Here is a 16,157-nt window from a genome sequence, read left to right as displayed (position 1 = left end):
CCGGTCAGCTCATCTGCAGCCCACCCTCAGCCAACTCTGCTGGAGGGTGGCCGCCCCTCTGTCCTCAGGGATCTTCCAGGCCAAGGGGTTCCGACTCCTCCTACAGAGATGCAGTCGAGACCAATTTGCCCACCTGGGCCGGTGGCCAAGCTGTGGACTTACCGCCCAGAACCTGCAGGCGTGTGGCCGGCCAGCACCGGGAGCACAGAACCCAAGTCGGGAGGACCCCCTGGAGCAGCCCAGCACCGCCCCCCCAGGGCCTGGCACAAGACTTCATGGGAGAGCCAGAGGCCCTGGACGCCAGCGGGGATGGGGGTGCATGCCCCACAGGTCTGAGCAGGGCACGGTGGCTGAGGAATGAGAGGGACAGGACATGGGAAACCTGAGGCCAGCCCACGAGGTCGGGCAGTGTGCCTGCAGCCGATGGGACATGGGCCAGGGTCCTCTGAGGACACCTCCAGTGTGTCGGTGCCCAGGAGACCTCAGAGGGCGGGGGCTCGTGTCACGGGAGGTCCCATCCCACCCGTGGGCACCCTGGGCCAAGGGGTCGGGTGTCTGACAGTCACGGGGAGCCTGCCCTAGGCCCCTCAGTTCATCGCCTACACCAGCGTGGTCCCCCCACTTTAGAAGGCACCGGTTTGGGGGGTCCTGGAAGCAGGGGCACCCCTCCCACCCAGGGTCTAAGGAGGGGCACTCCTGTCCTCCACCATCTCCCCTGCCCTGGGGACGGGGGACAGGCATCGGTGGGCTCTGTATCCCAACCCGGCTCAGTGTGCAGGCAGGAGACCAAGGCCAAGGCCGCAGCTTGGGCGGTTGATGTGCAGCCACTCTGCTGTCAATGAGCCCTGGCTCCTGCACCCCCACAGACACGAGGTCCCCAGGTGCTGGGGCCTGAGCACGGGGTCGAGGAGGCCTCCCCGCTGCTCCCCCGCCCCCGCCTCCAGCCGCCTCGGAGACCTCGGCACACGAGCCTCGCCTCCCGGACACCTCGGCCAAGCAGACCCCAGCTCCCAGACTCTGGTCCAGCGGGCGCTCCCCCGCCCCGCCCCACCTCCGACAGACAGACGGCTCGCAGCTGGAGCTGCACAGCTGCAGACTGCTCTCTTTGGGGAAGGAAGCTTGGGGGGGGACGGCGACTGCTGCCCGAGGAACAGCGGCCCAGCCGGGTGCCAGGCGGGAGCTGTGGCAGGTGAAGGAGTGTCCACACCTCGGCTGCCCCCGCCTTCTTCCCACCTCGGCCCTAATCTGTGCCTCCCAGCCGCCCTCCCTCCTCTCTGTTCTCTCTGGAATTTTCTGTCTGCCCTTGATTTTGCTGACAGCCACGCTCAGTGGCAGGCCTGGGCCCGGGATGTGCCCAGAGCTCGTGGGTGCCTCCAGACCGCCAAGTGCCCCTGGGGGCCCTCGAACACGCCCAGCACGCAGCCGCTCCCTCCCTCATGGGCCCCGTGCTTGGCCACCTGCCCCCTCACCCTTTCTACTTGCGTCCTCTTAGCCCCAGGCAGATCCGCAGGCCACCCTGCAGAGCCCAGAGGGCGCCCCACCCATACTGGGTTTCTGAGTCCCCCACCTCATTTCAGGAGACACGTGGACCCCTAAGGTGTGGAAGGTGAGTCAGGCTGGGAGGACCCCAAGGACTGGGCACCACCTGGGACCCCACCCAGCCCCCCTCGGAGGAGCCCCGGGTGGGTGGGAGGCCACCTTCAGCAACAGCCAAGCGGGGAGGCTGCGGCCAGGCGGTGGCTGTGGGGGGGGCGGGGCAGCGGCCTGGACCTACCTCCGCAGGCCTTGCCGTCTCCCTGCAGCTGGCGGCCAGGGGGGCAGCGGCAGTAGAAGCCCCCCACCGTGTTGCAGCAGTGGGCCTCGCAGCCCCCGTTTTCGGTGGCACACTCGTTCACGTCTGCAGAGGGGAGAAGCGGTGAGCGCCACGGGGAGACCTGCCAGCCATGGCCACCCCACAGCTGCAGACCCCGCCCCTCCAGACCGGCCCCAGGAGGGGCGACCAGCATGCGAGCCCAGTGGCAGCAGAGCCACACCGTCCCTGGATCCGTCCGTGCTCCCGGGACCAGTGGCTGGGACCCAGGGACGAGAACACCTGTGGGCTCGGCTCGCCAGGGACACCAGGCCTCCCTCCCAGTGCTAGGACCAGGAGGAGGCCACAGCCTCCCTCACAGGGGCCCTGCCTCTGGGCCCCCCAGTGAGGAAGGAGCAGGCAGGGAGGGCCCAGACCCCAGCGCCCCTGGCCTGCATCCTGCCCTCGTGGCCACGGGAATGTGGGTGCCTCCCCGCTGGGACTGGGGCATCACTGCCCTGCCGCACTGGACCCCAGGCCACGTGCCTGTGGGGCTCAGGCTGCGGACGGGGAGGGACGGGGCCCCGCCTTGCCCCCTCGGTGGCCTGGCCACGTGTAGGGTGATGGGACGACCAGGCGCCCTTGCCCTCCCCCAGCCCCGGTCGAGCTGCCCACCCAGGTTGGAGGGGGCTCTGCCCCCTGCCCCCTCAGGCTCCCGAGGCCAAAGGCCAGTCTCCCAGATGTCACGGGGAATGTGATCTGGAAGCAGGTACAGAGCAAACAGGGACCCCGACACGCAGCAGGCTGGGGACAGCCAGGTGCTGGCACAGCCCACAGGTGGACACAGGAAGTCAGAGGGCCCCCCACACGGAGCAGCCCCTCGGGGCCGACAGCCTCAGCTGGCAAGCCCGGGCCCAAGCCCCAGACCCCGAAACCGCATTGGCGCTCGCCCCTGTCCTTCTGTGGGAGGGCCCTGGAAGACCCTGAGGCAGGCTCACGGGGGGCCTCGGTACCACGGGACCAGCCGAGACCGGAAGCCCCTCAGGACCGCAGGAATGCGAACTCCAGTCCGGCCTGCCAAGGCCTACGTCGGGAATTTTCTGGGAATTCCTAGCAAGCCAAGTCGGGTCACACAGAGGTCGGCCCAGCCCAGGGGTCAAGGCCCAGGGTTGCCCTGCAGGGACACAGCACCTGGGGGCCAGCAGTGGCTGGGGTGAGGCACACCGGCAGCTGCTGGCCGGTCCCGGCCTGGGGAAGATTCTGCAAGTGGCCGGCGGGAGGGCCTCAGACCCAGTGTTTTCCCAGCTCACCTGGGAGGCTGCCCCGCAGGGTTCAAAGCCCTCCCGGATGAGCAGCCCCCGGCAGACCACTCCCCAGGCTACGGCAGCCCAGACGGAGGAGCCAGGCCCAGGCCCAGGGAGGGGCACGGCGGACGCCGCAGGCTCCTCTCTGCTGAGCACCTGCCGTACAGGCAGCTGGCGGGCGGGGGGTAGACACAAGGACTCCATCGTTTCGGGCGGTGGGCAGTGTGGGGGGAGGGGCTGCCAAGGGGGGCCCAGACTCTGCACTTCAGCCTGGGGGGGCAGCGACCCTTAACCTCTTGTCCATTGTGGTAACTCGGACAGGACATGGAGTACCAGGTCGCCCACACTGCAGCCACCAGGGGTCTGCTGAACGGATCTGTCAGCACTGGTGCCTGCGGGGGCCCTCAGTGCCTGGGGCTGGAGTCCGGCCGTCTGGCCTCAGCTGGGGAGCTCTCTGCTCAGGAAGAGTCCGCACCTGCTCCCGAGACAGGTGCCCTAGACCCTCGGCCTCTTATGCCACCGGCCCAGGAGTGTCCCCCACCCACGGGCACATAGCACATCCAAGGCTTCCGGGGTCCGTCCAAGGTGGCACTGTCCTCGTTTTCTGGAGGGAACAGGTTCTGTGGCGAGGACTGGCCCCCAGCCCCTGCGATCCTGGGGTGCAGGCTCTGGTGCTCAAAGGCTGGCCCTCACGCCTCACCGAGCCACTCCCCGGGGACCCTGCCTCAGGTGGTGGCAGAGGCCACGCGGAGCCGAGGCCGGGCTGACGGGCGGCGAGGGGAAGCCCGCCCCCAGCCCTGTCCACTCCAGCCAGGCAAACTCAAACCCCCCACACGACCCAGCAAGGCCCCTGCAGGCACCACCCAGAGCTGCGGTCAGGCTGTCGGACACCATGCTGCGGGCCTTCAGTCGCCACGGCGACACAACTCCGAGCCCAGCGGTGCACGATCAGAGAAACCAGCCCAGGCCATCCGCACGAGGGCAGGCGGTGTGGCTGCCGGGAGCAGTGAAGCCTGACACGCTGCGGGCGGAGGGACCTCAGAGGGAGGAGCCGGGCCGGCAGGAGAGGCCACACACAGTGACGCCCTAGACAGAAATGTCCAGGATGGACAAACGCAGGGCATGGCCTGGGGCTGCTGGGTGGGGGCGGGGGTCAGGGAGGAAGAAAGGGGGTCCAGGGTTCCCTCTCGGGGAGGGGAAGGTTCTGGAAGGCGGCAGTCACACAGCTGGTGAATGTTCTAAATGCCAATGAATCGCTCACTTGAAAGGGGTCGACTCTGCACTGGGCTGGGTGGACAGGGGCCTTGGGTCTGAGGCAGGAGCAGGGGATGGCCAGGGCCCCTCTGTGGGTGCGGGGCCTGACTGCCAGGGCCTCAGACCCGCTGCCCCTCCCCTGCTCTGTCTCCTCCTCCTCTTCCTCCTGATCCCCAATGCCCAGGCTTCCAGAGTGTAGAACCCACGGCCACCTGACTTTTCTGCCCAGGACCCAGCCTGTCCTCGACTTACTCTGGGCAACAATGGAATCCACAGCGGGGACCGCAGTTTCCCCGCTTGGTGAAGGGGACACAGTTCAACTGCCCTGTGTCCTCTGAGCACATTACATCCCTCCCTGGGGGTCTGCAAATATAGGTGAGGGTGGGCGGGGCATGGCCAGCGGTCCCCCACCTGCCGTGAGGAAGAGGAACCCATGAGTTTGGGGAAGGTTCACCTGAGGCATGAGGCTGAGCCCCAAGCCTGGTGGGCAGGGGTGTGGCTGGGCCTTGGCTCACCAGGCCTGTGGGGACAGTGACCCCACCCAACCTGCCCCCCCCAGGCTGTGGGCTACCTGCTGGGAGCCAGGATTTACAAGACCCCACAGCGGAGGACCTCCAGCCTGCAGCCGGGTGATGCCCAGACCGGCCAGGGCCACTCCGACGTCTCCACGGGGCCGAGGGGACCAGCTCGCTGGGGCAGCCCCGGGCCTCCGGAAGCGAGCATGTCAGAGCCGCAGGTGTGGGGCTGGCCTCGTGATGGGGCTTCACCGAGGGCCCGGAGCTTTCCGGGGCCTGGAAGGGCGCCTCCCAGGGAAAGGTGGGCCGCCCGTCATGCCTGAGCCCAGCTAAAGGACAGAAGGTCCACTGTCTGGGAAGAGGGGTGCTGGAAGCTTCCCCATGGCCAGCACATCAGACAGCACCAACGTGGGGAACCCCCTCCCCGGGCAGGACGCGGCAGGGTGCCTATCTCCCCAAGAATGTTCCACCCCCAGAAGCCCACAGCCCCTCCTTCCCTCGGGGGCACGGGACACCTGGGCCCCTGTGCCAGCGGCCCTGCCGGCCCACATGCCTGCTCAGAGCCGCGGCCAGCGCAAGTGGGGACCTGCCTCCGGAGCCCGCTCAGCCCCACCCGAGTCCCCCCCACACCCCGCTGCATGTCGTGGGCAGGGCTTCCGGCCCCGACAGGGTAAGACAAGGCCCCTCTGGGTGCTCCAAGCCAGCCCTGGGGGCAGACACCACGGGGGTCAGACGGAGGAGACGCTGGACTGGGAGCACCTGGGTCAGCCAAGTGCGAGGCAAGGTGGCTGGGGGCAGCCAGCCGGGAAGGCAAGGGCACTGGGGCCACCGGAAGGTGAGGCGGGGCAGAGGAGGAGGGGCGGGGCCCAGTGCGGGAGGGCCCTGGCTTGCACCCCAGGGAGTAGGAAGTGCACCGGAGCCAGGCAAGGGGCCCCAGTGTCCTGGCCACAGTGCCAGGTAACGGTGTGGGGGGAGGGGGGTGCGCGTATCATTTCCAGGAGGCTGTGACCAAGCATCACAGACCTGGGACAACAGAAATGCATCCTCTCAGAGTTCCAGAGGCTGGGATGGGGACTCAGGGTCCCTGCGCTACCCCCAGGTGTGGCAGGCTGCGCCGAGTCTTGAGCTCCCGCGGAGAACCCTCCCTGCCTCCTCTGGGGCCAGCGCTGCTGGGCTGCGACCGCACTGCACCAGCCCTACACCCAGGCCTGGACCGCGGGGGTGCTCGAGGGGGCCCCCCAGCACCTCCTCTCTGCTCCAGCAGGTGGGGCCCCCCAAAAACAGGCCTGGGGCCCCACAGACTCGGGGCCCAGCTGCTCAGCCTCTCAGCTGCAGGGCAAACATGGCCCGTTGCAAAATCCCGCTGGCTGGGCCTCAGTTTCCTCATCTCTAAAACGGGAAGAGGCAGGCGGCCGAGGGGTCCGCCAGGGACCGGAGAACTCTCGAGGAGAGCACCGGGCTGTCGGCATCCAGCCCATCTGGGTCAGCACCCAAGACCCAAAGCAGCACAGCCCGGGACCCGGGCCCTCAGCACCAGAACCCAGACTGCTGCCCACTCTCCGCGGCTGTGTGAACCCGTGGGGCAACGCCGAGACCCCGCAGGGCACGGGGAGCCCTGCCCGCATCCGCCCGTGGTCTCCTTCACCCTTCGCCCTTCCCAGCTCCTCCAGGCCAGGCACCGCCTGGGCTTGTCCCAGGAGCTCCCGGCTCTCGGGCCTACGCTGAGCTTCCCAGATTCCAGGGCGGCGCCTGCCAGGTGGGGCAGGAATGAGGGCCGGCGGCCAGAGCAGACGCGCCCTGGCCCCCGGCTCAGGAAGCGGCATCACGGATCTGCCGTCTGAAGAGCCTCCCAGGAGAACTTGCCAGAAACAGGCTCCTCACTCAGGACACTGTCCCCCTGTCCCCACCCGCGGTCCCTGCTGGGTCCCCACGCCCAGCAGTTCCCAGGACAGGTGAGGGCGGGGCAGACCGTGGCACCCTCAGACGTGCGTGAAGCCAGCTGGCGGGTTCCCAGCTGAACCCCTCGACCTCAGCCCACAGAGACCAGCACCAGCTCCCCCACCCCCCGTACGAGGCTGTGCGGTAGCTGGCAGGTCCATGGCTGCTGGCTGGACAGAGTTAAACCTGCAGGGACCCCACCAGGGCCCGGGCAGGGGCAGGGACGGGGGCGGGGGGGGAAGGCCCGAAAGGCCCCCACGGAGGCCCCCTGCAGAGCACAGCCTGCCGTCCTGCTGGGTTTCAGGGCGAGGCTGCCGCCCTCAGCTGCATCTCCCCAGACTTAATTACCGTAACCGCCCCCCAGATGCCCTCACCCTGACCGGCCCCTGTGGCCACCAGCACGGGCAGGGAGGAGCGGAATCAAGTTTGCTGGCCAGCTGGCCTCACACAGGGACAGCATCAAGGATGAAGTGGGGGGGTCGTGTGATCTCAGGGCCCTGACAGCGGATGGGGCGGTGGGAGAGAGTCGAGGCCTCTCTCGGGGGGGGCGGGGGGAGACCCACAGGATGGGGGAGGGAGCCCAAGCAGCACAAACAGGTGGGTGGTCGGGGGGGGGAGCGCAGAAGGCGCATGGGGGGCCTCCTGAGAGAAGGGTCGCCGGGGCCGAACCCACTCAGAAGGTCTCAGAGGAGGCCCGGGCCGGCGTGGCACCTGGCAAGGGCTGCGCTCCCCTGCTCTGGAAGCCGAGCCCTCCGCTCAGTGCCTTGGGTGGGCCTTCCTCATCTGGACCCTGGAGGACACCCCTTTCCTGCCTGTGCACACCTGAGCAGTAACAGGGCAGTGCTGGTCCAATGTCACCCCCTGGTGGCAGCTCCAGAAACTGCCTGTAGGAGCTCGAGAGCAACTGCAGTGTGGAGACCTGTGGTGGGAGGCCTCCGGGTGCGGGGTGGGTGCTCCGTCTGGGGTGGCCAGCGCCTCGAGACAAGGGGGCGGCCCGCGGTGCACACACTCCACGGCTTCGCCTCGGTGCCCGGCTGTTCAAATGGCTTCCAAACGTTTGTCACAGTGACAGAAACCACGAGGAGTCTGGGGGGAGGGGCAACAGGCAGATGGACAGCCGGTCCTCGGGGGACAGGAATTGAGGGTCTGAGCACACACGGAGCCACGTGCCCAGGACGCCGGGGGCCACACTCAGCGGGGGCGGGGCAGGGTGGGCCACCCTGACAGCTGAGAGGTCCCATTTGTTTCATTTCGAAGGAACAGGTTCCATTTCTTAGAGCGGGTTTAGGTTCACGGCGAACTGAGTGGAAAGCAGAGTTCCACGCACCCCTCCCCCACCTCCGCGGCACACAGGTCGTGGGCTGCGCCTGTCACCACGGACAGTGCTGACCCGCGGCCTCCAGCAGATCCAGGTGTCAGGCGGCAACGGGTGGGCCACCTGCGGGTCCTCTCACCACCACCGCGGTGTCACCCAGAGCTACAGCCGCCGGAGGAGGGGGAGGGCCGCCCTTCCCAGAGGGCCTGTCCACAGAGTCCCCACGTCCTGCGTGGCCTCGGCCCACGGGCTCCCTTGAGCTGCTCGCTTGGTCTTCCCAAGGTCAGGGTTCCTTCCCCGGCCAGGAGAGCCTGGGCCCCAAACCCAGCCCCATCGGTGGTTTCCAGGGCAACCATGGAAACCAAGACTGGGTCGCCTAGAAACGGTCAGACAGGCATCACCTGCTCTGGATTTCCAAGGTCACCAGGCACTGCCCCCCAGCAGAAGGCCACAGGGCAGGCCACCAGTGGGGTGCCCGGCTCCCCCTCTCCCAGGCCTCTCTCGGGCACAATGCCAGTCCAGGAATCCACAGACTCCGCTGGGCAGGGGCGGGTTGTTGGCCCTTCTGCACCCCAGGGACAGGCGCAGAAGTGGCCCGGGGTTAAGGGCCCCCCAGAAGGAGACAGCCTTCAGAAGGGGGCGCTCCCTCTCACGCCCCACGGACCAGAGTGGGCCACGGATCTGACCAGGAGGGAGCCAGGAAGAGCCAGTCCTTGAGTGGAGCTTAAAGGGACTGGTGTGGGGGGTGCTCCCCACTCCACCAAGACCCAAGGCTAAGGGGGCCAGGCCTCACGGGAAGTTCAGGAGAGCTGGAGCTGAGGGGCCTGAAGGTCCCGGAGCAGGAGCCCAGCAGGCAGGTGGCAGGAAGCTGCCACTCAGGGTGTTCGAGGAAGTGGCAGCCCCCAGGACAGGAGCGGGGGCGACACACCAGGGCTGAAGTCCACCGCTCAGCCCTGGGGGCTGAGGCCCTGGGGGCTATCCAAGGCCCCCAGGGCATGGGCAGCGGGTCCCCAGAAAAGGCGCCATCGCAGCCCCAGGAACCAGGGAGCTGTGCCTCCCCCGAAGGAAAACGAGGGGCGGGGGGGGGGCGATACGCGGGGCACATGCCTGAGGCTGACGGACGGGGTTTCTGTTCACTCTGAAAGTTATCGGGTTCGGTCTGTTTATACAAATCAGCCTCCAAAAATGTGGAAACGGGGCTTTTTCCCCATGTGTTTCCCAGAAAACAAGACGAAATGTAAAAGGCCCGGAAAGGAGCCAAGAACATTCCCTGGTTCCCTGAACGTCCAGGTCTCCACGCCCCCCACCCCAGGCCTCCTTCCAGGATGTCCCCGCTCTCTGGCTCGGCAGACGGGTCACAGCCTGGGGCCAGCGCCCCCCATCAGGGTGCCCCATGCAGCGGGTGCCACTCAGGAAGGGCTTGCACACTCAGCCCTTCATGCAGCTACATGGGTGTATGTGTGTGAGTGTGTGTTCTGTGTGCACACAGGTGTTTGCATTGTGTGCGTGAGACCGTGTGTGTACACATACGTGTTGCATGTCCACCCGTGTGTGCATTCCTGTGCATGGCATGTATGGGTGTGCGTGTGCACAACTGTGCATGTGTGCATGTGTGCATCTTCTGTGCCCTTGGCTGAGAACACTTAGCTGGGCTCCAACACCTTGCTCACAGCTCTGCTGACCCCTCACGCCTCCCTGGTGTGAAGCCAGGCTGGACACACCTGCTGCCCTGGCTGGCTGGGCCTCTGAGCGGCCAGGAGCCCCTCAGCCAGACCCCCCCTGTGCAAGCCGCCCTGGGCTGGCTCCTGCACTGGCAAGGCCACAGCCGACTCAGGAGCCTTCCCCCTGCAGGACTCCCCCTGGGGTGGGCAGCTGGTTTTCCAGAAGAGCTCCCGGGACCAGCCTAGGAGGTGTGCCCCAGCGCCTGCCCCGGACTTCTGCCCTCCTCTGGCCTGGCTCCCCTTCTCAGCCCCTACTAGGGTCCCTTCCCAGAGGCCTCCCTGTCTGCTGGCCAGCTCAGCCCCCTGCCCCGCGGGAAGGGGTCCCAGCCGTGGCCCCTGCACAGAGAACAACGTTCCAAGGCGCGCACACGCCTCACCTGAACCTTCCCAGGTGGCCTGTTCCGCCTGCCCAAACCCTCATCCAGGCCCGCCTCTCTGTCTTTTTTGATCCCCCAAAGCCACCAGGGCAGGTCCATGCAGGCGCCCCAGAGCTATAGGCCTCAGGGACAGATTCCGGAGAGTGGGGAGGGGCATGCGGCCACTCCACGGAGCTGCAGGCTGCCCAGGCGGGACCGTGGGGCTCAGGTTACACGCCCCCTCCGTGGCCCACATCACACCTCCGGGGCTGGCTCGCCTGCTGCCCCCCCCCCACGGCCCCAGTGCGGGGCCTTGGAACCAGGCCACACCGGCTCAGCAGCCACAGCCGGGCCAGCCCCAGCTGGGCAGGCCTACAGGGAAAGCCAGCCAGTGTTTGCTGACGGAACGCGGGCCGGGGGGAGGGAAACAAATGCTGGCGGCTGTTCTGTCTGGGGTCCGGGTTTGGGCACGCGTCCTAGGTTTCCTGCAAAATGCCCTCCCCCAGACGCCCCCAAGGGAGGGAGACGGGGCCAGCACCAGGGCACAGGGAGCCGGAGGCCCAGAGGTTGAAGCGCGGCTCCACTCTACAGATGGGACCACTGAGGCCAAAGGGAAGCTGGTGCAGCGTCCAGGGCATCTCGAGGCTGGGCCCTGCGGTGCCCACACACCCGCCATGTGGAGCCAGAGGCCCAGGGAGGCCAGATCCCCACACGCCCTGGGAAGCCAGGCAGAACCCGGCAGCTGCGGGCATCTGCCTCACCAGCCCCCTCTGGTGTGGGGGCCCAAACAGGAGCCCCCTGTCCCCACTGGCTGCTCCTGGTCTGGTGGTCCCAACATCAGGACAGGCCCTGCCACCTGTCCCACTGGTCAGCGGTCCTGCCACGAGAGAACACGCCCCAAGCACACGCCAAGTGACAGGCGACTGGCAGCCCCCAGGCTGGCCTTACCGGAGCCCCAGTGACACGGCCCTGCAGGGATGGCCTCTGGACTTGTCCCACAGGGCTCCCCAGTGCCGCGCCACCACTTGGTCACGCCCGGCCCTTAACACACGTGTCCTCGCAGCAGTTCAAGTCCCCTCTGATACAGCCATCCCCTCTGACAGACACAGCTCCTGCCCCCAGCTGTTCCCTACCCCTTCCTGACTTACACCCCTTCCTCACAGTCCTGAAATCGCTCATACTTCCTGCTGTTGCGGCTGGGATGTGCACCTCGTGAGGAGGGACCCTGCCTGGCCTCTCGGCTGAGGCCCAGGGGACAGGGACAGGCACAGCGAGGGCTCAGGGCTGGGCGGTAAGTGGGCACGCACCCAGGCCGCCCCTCCCCCACGCTCGCCCTCGATCCCCCGTCAGGCTCTTGCACCCTCATTCCCTCCCGGGTCCCTCAGGCCTCAGCAGCTGTCAGGTGTGACAGCAGGCATCACCGGTGGGCTGGCCTCAGGGTGATGCAGGGAGCCTGGCACTCTGGCCGTCATGGTTGTCATTAAATCCCAGGCAGCCCCCAGCGCCTGCTCTGGCCACCACCAGGGGGAGCCAGTGCCCCATCTGGCCTTGCAGGCAGGGTAGGGGGCGCCCTCGCTGGGGCAGCAGCCCTGCCAGGGGGGGTCTGTGGGCCCTAACCTGCCCTGGGGCTGTGCTCCCAGAGCCTTCCTGGGTCCCAGGGAAGCTCAGGAAGGGGGGGTGTCCCCAGAGGCAGCATCTGCCTCCCCAGACTGAGAGGTGGAGGGAAGTAGAATGGTGTCCACAGACGCAGGAGAGAGCCTGGCCACAGACCCCGGCCACTTGCTCACTCAGCGCGCAGAGAGCCAAGCAGGAGCCCACTCGGTGCCTGCCCCGTGGGCCTTGTGGAAAGGGGCCTGGGTCCCGGCGCTCTCTCTCTGGGCTGAAGCGCAGTCTGTAAGAGGAGGGGCTTGGGCCAGACAGTGTCCGGGGGCAGAAGCACCACCCCACGGCACAGTGGAGGGAGAGAAGGGGGTGATCCACGTCCCCACCGCCCTCTGAGTACCCTGCTCCCGGACAGCCTGGCCTCTCCCCAGAGCCCCAGCCTCGGACTGTTTTCAAGTTGGCACCTCTCCCCCTGCTGCCTGGGCCTGCGGGGCGACTGCACCTGGTGCTGCAGCCCCAGCTGGGCCCTCACCAGCGCCCCAGCCTGGCCAAGTCTGGCCCTGCACCGAGTCCCCCCGACGCACAGCAGGAGGCAGGGAGCACCCAGCCGTGAAGTGTTCCTCAGAACCTCTGTGTCCCCTCCAAAAGTGGGTGGCAGCCTATGTGGAGAAGTCGGAGGACTCCACAGGAAAGTGGAGGTTCCCCAGGGCTCCCCAGCCCGTGGCTCTGACCACACAGCTCCGAGGCAGCGACCACACTTGCAGCTCCGAACAGGGACAGGCCACGCGAGCTCCCAATGCAGCAGCCACGGGTGACAGCATCTCCCAGCAGGGGCCGGAATGGGTCTGGGCGTTGGTATTGAGTGCCAAGCAGGCACACGCGGCTCATCTGTGCCCCCTTGTCCCCAGCACAGCCTCCCAGGCCTCCTGTGGGCCCTCGTCCCCCAGGCACCTAGAGGTGCCCCACAGAAGACAGCAGCTGCTTGCCCTGGGCTCTACCCACCAGACCTGGGTGGTGGTGGCCTGTCCTGGGCCCTGCCCAGAGCCAGCCTGGAGCGTGGCCCTTGGTTGGGACAAATCCAGCCACAGAGGGCAGCGGGGGAGGGCCAGCCAGGGACAGGCACCAACACCCTGCAGTGACAGCCACAGGAGGCAGGGGGCTGTGTGGGACCAGCAGACGCCCAGGGGCAGCTGGGACAGGGAGCTGGAGTTCTGATGCCGAGCCCACCCCATGTCCCCTCGGCAGCACAGGGGGCAGAGGCTGGGGCTTCAGGAGCCCCCAGCAGCCCCCACTCCCTGCCGGCTGCCCTGACTTCCCAGCGGACAGATCCAAGGGGCTGGACCTGTCCTCCACGGCCAGGGTCCCCAGGGAGACAGGGATGTCTCCAGTGGCCCCCGGAGCGCTGACTGCACTCTGGCCTCTTGCCAGAGCAGGAGGGCCGTCTGCCCCATACACCTCCAGGGCGAGGCCCCCGCAGGGAGCTCGGCTGCACCCGCTCTGCCTGAGGGGTGGGGGGTCACCAGCGGACACGCCGCAGGCAGGCACCGGGGCTCAGCTCCCAGGTGCCTCCTGTGCTGGGACCTTCCCGACTACCTGGCAGGACCGGCAGGTTTCTCCGTCCCCGGGCAGCGCAGCCCACATGCCACAGCACAGGCCACCAGTCCCTCAGGCGGGCCAAGGGCCCCAGTCAGGGTGGCCCTGTCCCCTGGGCTCCGCAGGCATGTGCACGGCTGTGCAGGGCGCCTGGGCTCCGCACTGCTCCGGACTGGCCCACGGTCCCTTCTCACCCCTGTCCTGCCCACCTGGCCAGAACCGGGGTGTCAGCAGACAGGCAGCGCGTGAGGCGCGGGCTCAGACGGCGGCCTCTGTCCTGACGCCTGTGAGCCAGGCCCTCGGTGTGCGACCCCACGGTGGAGAGCTAATCCGAAGTTCGCGTGTCCTGCCCCGACGGTGGGGAGACGTCCCCCCCGGCTCCTGGCTCCCAGGGAAGCAGGCGCTGGCTCCCAGTCAGCACCGAGGCCCGGCCCTCCGCCCCGCTCAGGCCAGCCCAGCTCTCAGTGGGCCTGGTTCCCCTGATGCTGTCCAGGCCTGCCAGGCCCAGGCGCGGGGGCCGCCCACACTGGAACGCCTGCCCGGAGCGGCCGTGACCGGGGCAGAGTCGGGCTCAGATGCCAGCTCACTGCTCACAGACCCTCGCTAATTACCCTGCCGGGCGGGGAAGCGGGCCAGCCCAGGAACCCCACTCAGGTCATCGGCGGGTTGACTGGAATCTGCTCCTGAGCAGGGAGTCTCCGGGCAGTGAGTGGGCGGGTGGGCACGGCAGGCCGGGAGTGACCGGGAGGGGCGGACTGCTGGGCAGCAGACCCCCCCAACCCCACCCAGAACCAGCTCCTGAGTGCAGGGTCGCCCCAGGCAGGAATTCCCCAGGAATCTGTACCAAATCTTTCCACTCCTACTGCCGGGCCCTGGGACTGCTCAGGCCACAGAGGGTCCCAGGTGGGGAGGGGCAGATTCCTGGGGTGAGGAGAGCCTACGGCGGGAGCAGGGAGGGGTCCGCACGGGCTGGAGGGAGGGCTCACGCGGATGTCCGCCTTCACACGCTCTCTCGGGGCCAATCGCCCCAGTGAGGGCCTCTCCCCAGCACCCAGGCCAAGGGCCCCACACACTGCAGCCACCCAGCCCCCTCAGCTGCTCCGTGCCCAGATCTGGGTGCCACCCTCCAGACCCCCTGGCCCGGGCGTCTCCCGGCCCTGAGCACTGGAAAGCAGACACTGGTCCCAATCTAGGCCTCCAGGACCGGCTCTGCACTGTGCCCCCTCCACGGCGAGGAGAGCCTTGGCCAGCGCGACTGTGAAGGACCGAGCACACAGGAGGGCGAGGGGGCCCCTGGGCCTGGTGTGAGGCCCGGGGCCCCAGCCCTGCTTGGCTTGGCCAGGTCTTTCCTCGCCCAGAGGAGGAAGCACCAGGCTACCAGCCGTGGCCGGGTGAGCGGGCAACCGCCTGGCTCCACTCAGCCCGGCGCTGCTGCCAGGGAAGGTCTGCAGGCGCCCAACACGGCCCCTGGGTCCGGAAGGAAGCTCCGGCTCCCAGCAGCTGTGTGAGCGCCTGTCCGTCCATCCCCGAGGCGGTGACAGTCTGGGGGCCCACTGAGTCCCCCAGATGCCATCCTGACGCCCCCACCTCAGCAGAGGCAGAGGCAAGGGCCACACCCAGCCCCGGGGACCGAGGGGCTGCCTGCTGCCGCTGAGCCATCACTGACCCCCGCCTGAAACTCAGCGGTGTCGGGTCAAGGTCCCCCTGTGTGAAATGGGACGAGCCCCCGGCTCACCCCAGGACTGCCCCCCAGTCCAGAGAGGGGCCTTTCACTCAAAGAGCCTGGGATGGCTTCCTGGGAAGGGGATAGGACAGTGTAGCCAAGGGACAGGGCCACAGGGTCACTTCAGGAGACCACCCAGAGGGCAGGACAGGGCCGTGGGCAGCCCCAGGAGGCACCGAGGCCCTGTCCTTCTCTGAACCCCAGCCTCAGTCCTGCCCGGACAGCAGGGGGCACCAGAGATGCCCAGTCGCCAAACGCCCAGCCAGCACCTGGGGGCAGGTGGGGTGAGCACAGACCCCACGCCCAGGAGGGTCTGCCTCCCGGTGTCTCCTGCTGTGGTTATGTCATTAAAAGACCACCCGTCCGGGCCCGCACCCGGTCCGGGGAGAGGCCCACGGCCCCGCTGTGCAGGAGCGGACTGGGAGGACTCAGCCGTCCACAGGACAGAAGTGCCTTTGTGGGCGCTGGGGGCAAACCTGGTAATTACACAAGTCCCTGAGCGAACACATGCCCCTCCCTGAGCCAGCCACGCTGAAAGGCGGCCGGGGGTGTGCTGGGGGCCACCCGGTGGTCCAGAGCAGGATGTCTGTGGACACCACCCCCCGGCCCTGCAGGACAGGCAGGGCACGCCTGCTGGGCATCAGAGCTGAGCCCTGACCACTCCCTGGGCCTGGGGGCCAGTGTCCCAGACCTGCCCTGGTGGCCCGCCCAGCCTGCCCCTTTCATGGGGAGGAAGTGGAAGCCCAGAGGGGACAGAGCCAGAGCTGCTCCCACCAGGAGGGCCCCTGGAGGAGCCCCAGGCCACAGTGCTCTGTCTGCTCTCGTCCCACAAGGTCAGGGGCGCCCACGTCACGAGAAATGACTAGAGCGGCTGTGTCCTGACGCACAGAGCAAAGGGCAACGATGTCAAGACGTGTATGTTCTTAAGTGTCAGGTTTCTGTGCCCGTTTTCTCCTTAAAAACTCAACACTAGAGCCCTGGCTGGTGTGGCTCCGTGGGTAGGGCATCGTCCTGCAAACTGAAAGGTTGCTGGTTCGATTCCCAGTC

The 16,157-nt window shown here is 67.8% G+C and overlaps 1 protein-coding gene across 1 annotated transcript in view; it reads right to left on the bottom strand.

The window, feature by feature from the left end:
- MEGF6 (multiple EGF like domains 6) overlaps positions 1-16,157 on the bottom strand; it is a 68,317-nt gene that overhangs the window by 34,619 nt on the left and 17,541 nt on the right. Inside the window, exon 5 of the mRNA XM_037146996.2 lies at positions 1,775-1,897. Coding sequence (XP_037002891.2) covers positions 1,775-1,897 — 123 coding nt within the window. The remainder of the gene's footprint in view (positions 1-1,774; positions 1,898-16,157) is intronic.

This window comes from Artibeus jamaicensis, unplaced genomic scaffold (assembly GCF_021234435.1).
Source record: "Artibeus jamaicensis isolate MK-2021 breed Jamaican fruit bat unplaced genomic scaffold, CSHL_Jam_final scaffold_847, whole genome shotgun sequence".
Taxonomy (NCBI): domain Eukaryota; kingdom Metazoa; phylum Chordata; class Mammalia; order Chiroptera; family Phyllostomidae; genus Artibeus; species Artibeus jamaicensis.
The sequence above is the reverse complement of the archived record's forward strand: the minus strand, read 5'-3'. Positions and strand labels throughout refer to the sequence as shown.